The 11,538-nt window shown below is 54.0% G+C and overlaps 1 protein-coding gene across 1 annotated transcript in view; it reads left to right on the forward strand.

The window, feature by feature from the left end:
* The window catches only part of SND1 (staphylococcal nuclease and tudor domain containing 1), a 414,480-nt gene extending 411,318 nt beyond the window's left edge, over window positions 1–3,162 (forward strand). Inside the window, exons 22-24 of the mRNA XM_061165737.1 lie at window positions 357–560; window positions 2,373–2,417; window positions 2,527–3,162. Of these exons, the coding sequence (XP_061021720.1) occupies window positions 357–560; window positions 2,373–2,417; window positions 2,527–2,592 (315 nt within the window). The 3' untranslated portion in view covers window positions 2,593–3,162. The remainder of the gene's footprint in view (window positions 1–356; window positions 561–2,372; window positions 2,418–2,526) is intronic.
* Window positions 3,163–11,538: the final 8,376 nt, after the last annotated feature.

Consider the following 11,538-nt stretch of genomic DNA (forward strand, 5'->3'; position numbering starts at 1 on the left):
CGTGGCCAGGGAGGACCGAGTCAAGGCAAGGCGGCCTTGGAGCATCTGAGCCGGCTCTTAAGGAGCCATGCTCAGGGTTGGGGAGGGGAACCTGGTAGGGAAGGGCACACTGGGTGAAGACTAGTCTGCCAGCTATAGGCAGTGGCAGGAGGTGAGTCGGGCCCTTGTCTGCCCTGGCAGGGAGGTGATTCTTTGTATCATAGGTGGGAGGGACGGGGGGAGCTGAGTGGGGAGTGAGGTGATGCTGGCACGTCTAGGCAGACTTCCTGGAGGTCCGGGACCTGGGGCCCTCGGGCCCTCGCAGCTCTTGGCTGGCACCAGCCTCTCACGCTGACCTGGGTGTGTGCCCGCCGCAGGAGGATGCTCGAACTGACGCGGTGGACAGCGTGGTGCGGGACATCCAGAACACGCAGTGCCTGCTCAACGTGGAGCACCTGAGTGCCGGCTGCCCGCACGTCACCCTGCAGTTTGCTGACTCCAAGGGGGACGTGGGGCTGGGCTTGGTGAAGGAGGGGCTAGTCATGGTGGAGGTGCGCAAGGAGAAGCAGTTCCAGAAAGTGGTACGTGCTGTGGGGGGCGGGACAGAAATGGTCCATGCTGTAGGGGTGGAGCGGCCCCTGGCGTCCCCCGCCACTAGTGTCCCAGAGGAGGGTGGGTGCCCCCGGGAGCCAGGGAGGGAGCAGGAGCCCACCATCCTGCTGCTCCTGCAGGGGGAAGATAATGGATTTGGGTTTGTTGGGGTTTTTTTAAAAAGTTAATTACTTCCCAAATTAATTGGCTGACGGTTTGGCTAAAAACTGCAGCTGCAAACTGGAGCAGAAAGTTTCGCAGAAAGTTTCCCTTTGTCCATCCCCCCTGGTGACAGGCCAGGAAGCTGTGCCAGGGGTGGCGCAGAGAGGCTCACAGCCCAGCGTGCTGTCTCTCCTATCTTCACATCCTCCTCTCCAAGCCCATCAGCAGCTCCCAGCACTCAGTGCCGCCTGAGCCACTTACCCAAAAGACTGCCACAACCCCCTCCAGCCTGTGGGGAGCTGGACCTGAGTCCCACCTCCCTCGTTCATGAGACATATGGCCCTGGGGATCAACCATTGGACACTTGAGTCTCCCGTTCATGAAGTGAGAAGAGTGCAACCAGTCTGACTGCTCCCTAGGATGGACCACGAGCATGGGGGCTGCCAGCTAGGGAACCACCTTGTACAGCTCAGTGGTAGATCATTAGAGCCAGGCTTCTCCCACTCAGCAGTGTTCCCATCCCAGTTCCCCAGCCTCTCCCCACGACATGCCAGCCTCCAGGGACAGGCCAGGCTGGTGGGAAGCCCCCTTGCCCTTCTGCAGCACCCAGCTCCCCCGCCCTCCTGAGTTGGAGGGACTCAAGCGGTAGAGTTGAAACCAACATTCTCTCTCCACTAGACCTTGCTTCCCCCTTCTCCCTGCTCTTTTGCCTTTCCTCTCTCCCCACGTGAAGAAGGGTGGTTGGTGGGTCTGTGGCTCTGGTTATGCAGGTTGATAATTTATTTGGAACAAGACTTCACTGTGGATCACTCCTGTGTCTTGTCTGGACAGGAGGGGCCTGACCCCTAGTCTCCCCACAGTTTCTCGGATCCTCCTAGGAGTTAGCTTAAGTTTCACTATAAACTTGGAGATCTTAGTTAAAAAAAAAAAAAAAAAAACCTGGAGATCTCAGTGTCCCTCATGGAACTACCCATAATGTTTCTGATGTCTGTGTGAGTGTAAAGTCACTTCAGTCGTGTCCAACCCTGCAATTCTATGGACTGCAGCCCACCGGGCTCCTCTGTTCATGGGATTCTCCAGGCAAGAATATGGTGTCAAGAAACACCTAATGTGTTTGTTCATTCACTTACTCATTCTTTCTGTAAATGTTTACTGAGGATCTGCAGATCTCTGAATAAGAGACATTCCTGCCCCCATGGAACTTGCATTCAAGCATGAGTTGGCAAAGAATAAAATAAGTCAACAAAATTAGACATCAGACGATGAGTGCAACGGAAAAAGAGAAAGTAGAAGTAAAGGGAACCAGGAATGTGGGGGAGTGGTCATAATTTTTTAAAGGGGGTTATATGAGGTCTCATTAAGAAGGTGACTCTTAACCAGAGGCTTGAGCAGGCGGGACAGGTAGCCAGGTGGACAGGGGAGAGAAGCATGTTTCAGGCGATTGGAACAGCCAGTGCAGAGTCTGGAAACAGCAAGGAGAAGGCGACTCTGCACTTGGATTTTCCTCGGAGGGAGCTGGGAACCCCTTGAGTAGGGGAGTGATGTGACCTGACCTGAGCCTCTGCCAGGCCCCTCTGGCCGCTCAGCTGCAAGTACCCGCACCTTGACCATCCATCCCGTTGTTTTCTTGTCCCCCGCAGATCACAGAATACCTGAACGCCCAGGAGTCAGCCAAGAGCGCCAGGGTGAGTTTTCGCCTCAGGAGCCCCAGAGGGTGCTGGGAGAGGGGCTTTGGCCATCTGGGTTCCAGCCTGCCCTGCCTTCCCTGACGAGCCATTTGCTGTTTTCTCACAGCTGAACCTGTGGCGCTACGGAGACTTCCGAGCTGATGACGCAGATGAGTTTGGCTACAGCCGCTAAGGAGGGCACCGGGTCTGACCCCCAGCACCGCTCACGCCAGCACCCCTTCCTCTGCCGGGAGGGTGTTTTCAGCTCCAGACCTCAAATCGGGGGCATAGATTGGGTCCAGCTTTGCTTCAGTGTCTGGGAATGTTTCGTAGGGCGGCATCTGGGCAGGGGGTGGGGAGAGCCCCCCTGCCACGGCTTTCAGGGGGCAGGCATTGTCTTCCAAGAGGACAGGCACTGCCCTCCGCTGTCTCTCCCAGCTGATTTTGTTTCTCTTTGGAGGTTTGTGGGGTTTTTGTTCTTTTTTTTTTTTTTTTTTAATTGTCCTCAAATCAGGAAGAAACATGAAAGACTTTGTCCTAATGGGGGCTTAATCCTGGCCCCGAGGCCGGCTGCCGACTGGTACCCCACGTCCGTCCCAGACCGCCCTTCTCCCTGGCTCTCTGTCCAGCTGTTGATTATGTGATTTTTCTGATACGTCCATTCTCAAATGCCAGCGTGTCCACATCTGCCCCTTTGCCCAGCCCTCCCTATTTCTGTATTTAAAGCTTTTGAGGCCCAATAAAATAGTACATGCTGTCTGCAGCTCTTATTGGTGATGGTGGAGCCCAGAGCCCAGAATCTCAACAGCTCCAGCCAGGAGGGACCTGGACACTCAAATGACCCCCAAGGTCTAATCCATGTGCCTGACCAGCTCCCTGAAAACAGCCAGTCACAGGAAGCAGGGCAGTCCTTGGGAGCAACTCCTGGGGCCTGGTGGGTACACCTGGCACCATGGCCGTCGTGCAGAAGCCTGCAGGTCTTCTCTTTTGACTCATCTACACATGACTGCTCTCAAGAACCTCAGCAGCTCAGCATACAGTGCCCAGGCGAGAGATTGCTGGGCCTTTCCTTTGGCCGGACCCACCAGCGCCCCCCAAAGGACCAGCAGGGTCTCACTGAGGGAAGTGAGGCGAGTTCTGGCTTCCTGCTGCAGCGGAAGGAAAGGCTAATGCCCAGACAGACTGGCACAGTGCACTGAGGTTGAGGCCCCTGGCCTCCACCCGGATCCCTCCAGTGTCCACTGGAGAACGAGGGGCTCTGAGAGGGGTCAGGGCCCAGGCTGAGGAGAGCCAGTCTCTCAAGGTTAGCTCTGGCTCTGTTTGACTTGACAGGGTGCCCACAACCCCAGACTACTCCTAGGCCCTGAGGGGGCACCCTGAGAGTGGCTGCTGCAATGTGTGTGGTGAGATGCCCCCGTGCTTCTTGGGGTGAGAAAGCAAGTGTGCACGTGTTGTGGAGCTCATCGCTCCAGCACCCATGGTGTCCAGGGAACCTGCCTATTCCCCCAAACTCCAGACCCCCATCCCTGTGGCCCTGACCTTCCTAGGCACGTACTCACATGGTGGCCTGTCTTCTTGGCAGCCCCACTTTTCTGCTTCACATTCTGATCTGGGGTGATGCTTCAAGCTGCCATGTATTAAGATTGGTCCTTTCTTTGGTCAAGTCTTTGGGGAAAGTCAGAGGAGGTGACTTTGTTGGGGGGTGGGGGAGACGCTTTGTGGGGCCTGGCTGGCCAGCTCTCATTTCTCAATGAGGTCTGGGTCCCCAGAAAATTCTGGCTCCTGGCAATTCTGCTCCACACTCACCTATTCAGGCCCAGGGTTCGTGTGGGGTTCTGCCCAGGACTCCTGTCTTCCTCTTCTTGGGGTGACTCTAGTTAAGGAGATAGGTGAGGGAGAAGAACCAAGGGCAGGGTGGGGAGGGCTGTCCCAGGCAGTGCTGCAGCCAGAACCCCTGCACCCCCTCCTCCCTGAAAGACTTGCAGGCTCTGCCTGCCACCTCTCTGGGTTGGACTGTCTTTGATCCTCAGATCAGAACCTCTTCATGGTCCAGTAAACCATTTCCCATGGCTCCAGACAGCCCCGCTGGGGGCCCGAGAAGGCTGCAGGAACACAGGTGATGAACAGTCTGCCCTCTGTCCTTGCTCCCGGAGAAGCTGTTCTAACCCCTGCAGGCAGGCCCACTCTAACCGTGGTCTCTCATCTTTATCCATCGAGGAGACTGGTCAGAGAGAAGAGAATGCCCATTTCACCCATTTTGCTCCCTTCTGGTGGGGCCCAGAGGTAGTCACTGTATTCATGAACACAGTTGGCAAAGGGGCAAGATGCCAGCCTACTCTTTTAGTGAAAGGGTCTAAAATCATGTCTCTGTCTTCACAGTTTCCTTGGTTACATTTGTGCCCAAGGATAAACCCTCCATGGTTCTCCAGCTGAAACGATGCCTGAGTCTTCCCCCTTCTTACTTTCTTGCTCCAAGGCTGATTTAGACAAAGGTCAGAGTACTCACCAGGCCGGAGGCCCTGCTACTACTGGTTTTGGCCCCAGCTCCGTGTTCTCTTTACCACGGCAATTGAGTTCTGAGGTCTGTCCTGGCCAGCAGGGCTGGGACTAGGGTGTGGTGAGCCAGGCACCTAAAGTACAGAATTTAAGGAGGCCCTCAGAGTGTGCAGGTGCCTTGGCATATTTTCTTTTCATCCCCCGTTGAGGCCAGTCAGCATGAGCACTTGCACAAATAGCACCAAAAAAAAAAAAAAAATCTCCAAGGTCCTTCTCCCACTAGAGGTGCAAAACATGCTCCTTGATGTTGGCTCATAAGCCCTGCCTCCCCATCCACCTTCCTAGTTGAGCAACAGAATTTTCTGAGCGCCTGTCATCCATCCATCCACCAAACACAGGTTAAGACCCAGCAGCTCCGGCACAGCCCCGGGTCTGCCGAGTGCCAAGGCCACCTCCACAGGCTCTCAACATGTGGTCTTAAGTGCTCAGGAGGCAGCAGATGCTGAAACACCAGTAACAAGCCTCAGCAGTGGCCTCACCCCAGGACAAAGCTGAGGCCTCCGCCTAGTGTTTAGGGAGGTGTCACAGAGGAGGAGGAAGGCAGAGTCGGGCTAATGGATGGCAGGATAGCAGAGCTGCTAGTCCGGGCAATCTGAGAAGTTTCCCAGACTCAGAACTGATGCTGCAGACTCCAGGGTTTAGGTAGCCACTGGGAAGAATTCCTGACGCCGAAGAACCCTCCCCGGCAACCCTCACCCACCTCCTCCCTGCCAGTGGACAGAACCAGTAGGGCAGGCAGGCAGACAGTGGAGAAAGGGTTCACACAACTGCCTCCACTTTATTTATTGGTTTGATTATTTCTGCGTCCCAGGAAGAGAGGCAATGGACCCCTTTTCTTACTTTATCCCATGTTGGGAAGCAACAGGGAGGGGCTAGAAAACTGGTGCCTCAAGAGTGGTTATTGATGTCCTAATTACAAGAGGATGCTAATTTAATTTGAACCTAATTACAGTGTACTACCCTGGGTGGCATGTGTTTTAATAATTAGCGTCCTTCAGATGCGTAGGAGTATAATAATATTTACACTGGGTTGGCCAGCAGCCTGGGGAGGCGGGCTGGGGGCCCATACGCCACCCTCCCCCCGGACAGCTTGGCTGCTAGCAGGTGGGGAAGATGGCACATGAGTCCTGGTTGGCTAGGATCTTGTCAGCCTTCCCGGGAAACATGGTTGGGCCTCATCGCCAGCCTCTTGCTTGACCCAGCGGGTCGCCCCACTCTGCGGGGAGCCAGGCTTGAAGTCTGGGAGGCATTACAACCAGCAGCGGTCACGTCCCTCCCCCACCTCACACTGCCACAAAGACAGGGCCAATTTCTGGTTTTCCTGGTGGCTCAGACAGTAAAGAATCTGCCTGCGGTGCAGGAGACCTGGGTTCAATCCCTAGGTGAGGAAGATTCCCTGGAGAAAGGAATGGCAACCCACTCCAGTATTCTTGCCCAGAGAATCCCATGGATAGAGGAACCTGGCAGGCTGCAGTCCGTGGGGTTGCAAGAGTCGGACACGACTGAACGACTAACACTCACACATGCTGACTACTTGGGCCTATCCGAAGGAAGGGCTTGTTTAGAGGAGAGGAAGGAGAACCACGTGGTTTTTCTTCTCTTTTTATTGAAATACACCTTCAGAAAGGTGCACAGATGATCATTGTGCAGCTCAGATTTTCACAAAGTGAACACAGCGATACAAGCACACAAAACCTAGAACGTCACCAGCCCCTCGTAAGCTTGCCCTTCAGTCACTGTCTCCCCCAGAGGCAACCCTCTGTTTCATCCCAAGGGATGAGTTTTGATGGTGTTGCATGTTTGTTTTTTGCCTGGTTTTGATTTTTTATGTAATTGGAGCCCTGCAGTATGTGTCCTCATGTGCCTGCCTTCTCTCGCTCAGCTCATCTGGGAGGTTCATCCTGGTTACGTTAGCTGTGGTGTGTGCGTCTCATTTCTGTACGCTCTGTTGTCTGAAGATACCACTCTTTGGTGGTTATAAAGGAGTCAGATGCTCAGCAATCTGCTAGAGCCAGAGCTCTGCCAGTTCCCAAAGGGAAATCTGCTCATCCTCATTATGCAACTGGGGGAACGGGAGGCGACACATTAGAGAAAGAGGAGCACGATGGCAGGGCAGGGCCGGTCCATCCACCATGGACCCAGAGCAGTGTGGTTGCCAGTGTGGTCCCATGCCCAGCCTCTCAGAGCCCTCAGCGGTGGGGAAAGGTTCTATTAGCAAATTCTAGAAGCCAAGCAGGAAAACCAGGGGTCTGAGAGATGTTGGGAGGGAACTTCGGTGTCTCTACCTAGACGTCACGCTAGGCCAGTGCTTCTCTTAAGTGTGGCTGGCAGACCAGCGATCTCAGAATCACCCCGGTTGCTTGCTAAAATGTAGCTTCCAAGAATAATGCCAGGATTCTATTGGGAATGGGGGTGGGGTGAGTGAGCTCATTTCCTCATCTATCATCTCAGGAAGACAGTGAGGAACACTGTAACATTTGAAGTTGATAAAACAAGGAACTGGCCTATTGTTTAGCAGTAAGATGGTAACCAATGGAAGATCTAAAATAGATGATGAAAAGCGGTTACCTGCCTTTAGGTAGCATTACTGGGGGTGGGGTGTGTACCTTTATTAATCCGTGTGTGCTATCCTGTCACCATCAATAAGCATTTCTCTTTTTTTAATTCACTCTCCGGTAAATACACATGTATCACTTCTCATTCCAGTCAACTCCTGTGGGCCAGGGCCTGGGAATCTGCACTTCTGATGAGCTTCCTAGGTGACTCTGAGTTCTCAAGTTCAAGAATCAGCTATCACTGTCCAAACTCATCTTATGAGAAAGGAGACAGAGTAACTCACCCAAGGTCACCCAGTTTTATTAATGGCATGGCCAGAAATAGAAAACAGGTCCCCTGACCCAGGCCTGTGATTTTTCTCTACATCATGGCTTTCACCTTGGTGGGTGCCCGTCTCAGTGGGCCTGGCTGTCAGAGGCCTGGGGGCAAGCTGGGGACCCAGCTTAGCTGACGTAGGCCGGGGGCCCGGAGCACTTCTAACTGCAGTGCGTTTATAAACCTACTGCTTGCACACGGTTGCTGCTCACGTGCCCTGCCAGCATCAGTGTCTGAGTTGTTTTCTCAGAAGGGAAGCCATTCAGAGCCCCTTGAACATCCAGGCCTTCAGCATCTACTGAGAACCTGCCAGTTCCAGGCACTGTTTTAAGGGCTAGGATACAAAGAGTACCAAGCCCTAGCCTTGTGGGATTACGGTCTAGAGGACAGTAGGTCCTGGGTGGTAGACTTAGCTAACTTCACCGAGGTAGAGGTCTTAAGGTGCTCTGGTGTTCACTTGTCAGGTTGACCGAGTGCATGCCTCGTGTGCCAGCTGTTCCCTCCTGGCCTGGGGCCAGGGGCTGCTTGCACAAGTAAGAGCCCCCACCAGGAGTCATGTGCAGGAGTGGTCACGGCAGTTTTGTTCCTACCTCAAATCACCGGGCACAGCAGACACCACCAAGGCACATGCGCGCCACCGAGGCGTATTCAGCAATGAAATGAATGACTGTGCTGACAACAACATGGGTAAACTTGGGAAACAGTAAAGCAGGCACTTCTCAGGGGACTTCCTACCATATGATGCAGTTATTCTAAAGTTCAAAACTCAAGTGATACGTTGCTTACATGGGTGAGTATGTTAAGTGATCATAAGATTTATGGGATGTTTTTAAGAGTGTAAAGGGACATTTCTTACATTTGGACCACCAGCGTAAACTAGCGCTTTATTGAGCAGTCTGGGACACACTGACACCTTTGATGTTACATAATAAAACACCAAAACAAAGGGATGAGAAGCAGAAGTCTGGATAAGGGTCACTTTCAGGGGGGCAGGGAACTCCGGTGGTGGGATGAAGAAAGATGTCAGAGATGTAAGCTACTGGGAATGTCCCAGGTCTTGGTCAGGGAGGTAGGTTCATAGATGTTATTAATGAGGTGGCATGGGAGCTCAAAAGAGAGAAAGCTGAATTTGTTCCTAAAAGTTAGGTGGTGTCATGGTGGGAAAAACCTCAAAAAGGAGCACTTCCCTCTGCCAGGGAAAGTTGTGGAAGGTTTCAAGGATGAAGTGATGGAGAGTGGTGGGTCCAGTGAAGGCAACACACTGCATAGGGAAGCCTGCCTGCCTGGATTCCAGGGTTGTGTACGGCCACAAAACTAAAGACCAGCTAAGGCTCCCACCACCACTTCCAGGAAAGAGCCTGCATAAGACACCTGACTTCACAGTCCCTGGGTAACTTCAAGCTGAGATAGAACGTTGAGTAAGATGTGCATACATCATAAGTGTACGATTCATGGATATTTACAGGTCTATACATCCCGGAAAACATCACTCAGACTAGAAGGTCAGCATACCCAAAGTTTCCCTATGCCCCTCCCTCCCTGGCTAGGTTTTTACCTCTGTCACCAGAGTTTTGGCTGTTCTTGGTGCCAAAAGACATATTTTGATACATAGTCTTTTTTGCCAGAGTGACCAAGCACACTTAAGCGTGTCTAACTTTGCAACTCCATGGACTGTAGCCCGCCAGGCTCCTCTGTCCATGGGGATTCTCCAAGCAAGAATGCTGGAGTGGGTAGCCATGCCCTCCTTCCAGGGGATCTTCCCGAGCCAGGAATCAAACCCAAGTCTCCTGCATTGTAGGCAGATTCTTTACCAGTGGAGCTACCAGGCAAGCCCCACCACGCTGCTTCAGGACCTTGGACAAGGCCAGCGGGAGGTCTCCGCCCCTGCTACATGAGATCTCTGCTGCCTCCCTGGCAGTACAGATTCATCATTGCCCCTGCTTGACGGAGTCATTATTCTAGGCCCCGGGCCCAGGTGCTGTGCTTTGGGATTGGGTGACATTGGGGCGGTTCAGTGAGCAGACAGCCTCAATGCATAGTCATCTGGGTGCCCAGGCCTGAGAAGCCACCTCCCCCTCTACCTCCAGGCAGTTCTGGATCCACATTTCTGGATCACCTGGCCTGGAGCAGGCCAGGTGAGCATGCCTGGGGCCAGAGCCCATGTCCTCAGTTGTCCCCATGGAAGGAGAGGCCTGAGTCATGGTGAATGTAAGCGGTATGCTGCTAGGCTCTGGGATGTAGTCACAGGCCCAGCTCGCCTGTTGGTCAGGTGTGTCTCTGAGCCTCTGAGGCTTCACGGTGGAGGATATGGCAGTTTGCACAGCAGTCCTTCCATCAGCTGCAGGCGCCCGCCCTGCCTGCATCACCACCCCAGGCTGCCCTCTGTCCAGCCTGTCCTCAGCCAGTGTGGTTCAGAGTCTGGGTTTCAAAGGGTTTCTTGTGGAGCCTTAGGCTCAGCAAGCTAATTAACCTCTCTGACGTTGTTTCCTCATCTGTCAACTGAAGATAAAAACATTAAAGTTTCTGCATCTGAAGTTGCTATCAGAATTCAGTGACGGGTTTTTTTTTTTTTTTTTTTTTTTTTTTTTATGCAGGCCCCGAGCTGACCCAGGGTTCAATAACAGCCATTGTCACTGGGCAGCAGAGACACAGCACCAGCAGGCTTTCTGTTACCCGGGTAGCCAGCGCCTGACTAAAGCAGGAATCTGTTTAGGTGAAAGGAATTCATGATGATGCTACAAAACGCAGGCACATGGAGCCCTCCTGCTCATAAGAACATTGTGGGGTTCAGGCCAGACAGGAGCCAGAGGTGTCTGAGGAGGGGTGGGGAGCTGAGGTCACTTGGCTGAGCCCCTGGGTTTTCTCCAGTTTGCAGAGTGGCAGGAGGTGGGAGTCATGTACGCTTGGACAGTTTGGTGCCTGGGGACCAGGCCTGCAGCCGAGTCAAGACAGCCCCCGTGTACTGCACCCTTACGTACTGATGACCCAGCGGCCCACAGCACAGTGCCTGACCTCATGGACTTCAGCAGGTGTATTCCCATACTCAGCTGGGCCTGAGGGATGCCACATCCAGCTGAAACTTAATGTGGCCACCTGCCCTCATACCTGAGACCTGGGCTTAGCAGGCAGAAGGAAAAGGTCACGGTGCGGGGTCGGGGAGGGGGGGCGGTGGCGGTGTGGGGAGATGTCTTGGAAGCCAGTATGATCAGTAGACCTAATAACCTGCTGCAGACAATGACTGCTCCCCGCTGATGTGGGTAAGTGGGGCGGAGTGCGTGGAGAGGTGCTGCCCCGCTGCCAGCAGGTAGCCCAGCACCCCAAGTTACAGGCGCCCCCCGAGCCGGAGGAGCAGCAGCTGCACTCCCGTCTCAGAGCTGCCGCGGGAATTCCATTCCCCATCACTCCGGTGGGGCCTGCCTCCAGGACTGGGCAGAGGCCTCGCTGGCTGTGGAAGAAGGGTGCTGGGGTCTCAGGCTCCTTCTGGAGAGCAAAGCCAGGGCAGGGCTCTGCAGAAGGAAGGAGCTGACAGGGCTCAAGCCGAGGGCACCAGGCCAGGCAGGAAATGTCAACACCCACATGGGGGTGCTTCCTAGACTCCGCACCCCGCCTCAGGTCCACTGAAATCCTGAGGTCAGAGGGGCGCATTCTGGGATGCCACAGTGCGTGACTGGGGTGGGGGGGCATTCCCACCTGACGTGACAGAGCCTACGAG

The sequence above is a fragment of the Dama dama genome, chromosome 18 (assembly GCF_033118175.1).
Source record: "Dama dama isolate Ldn47 chromosome 18, ASM3311817v1, whole genome shotgun sequence".
Taxonomy (NCBI): Eukaryota; Metazoa; Chordata; class Mammalia; order Artiodactyla; family Cervidae; genus Dama; species Dama dama.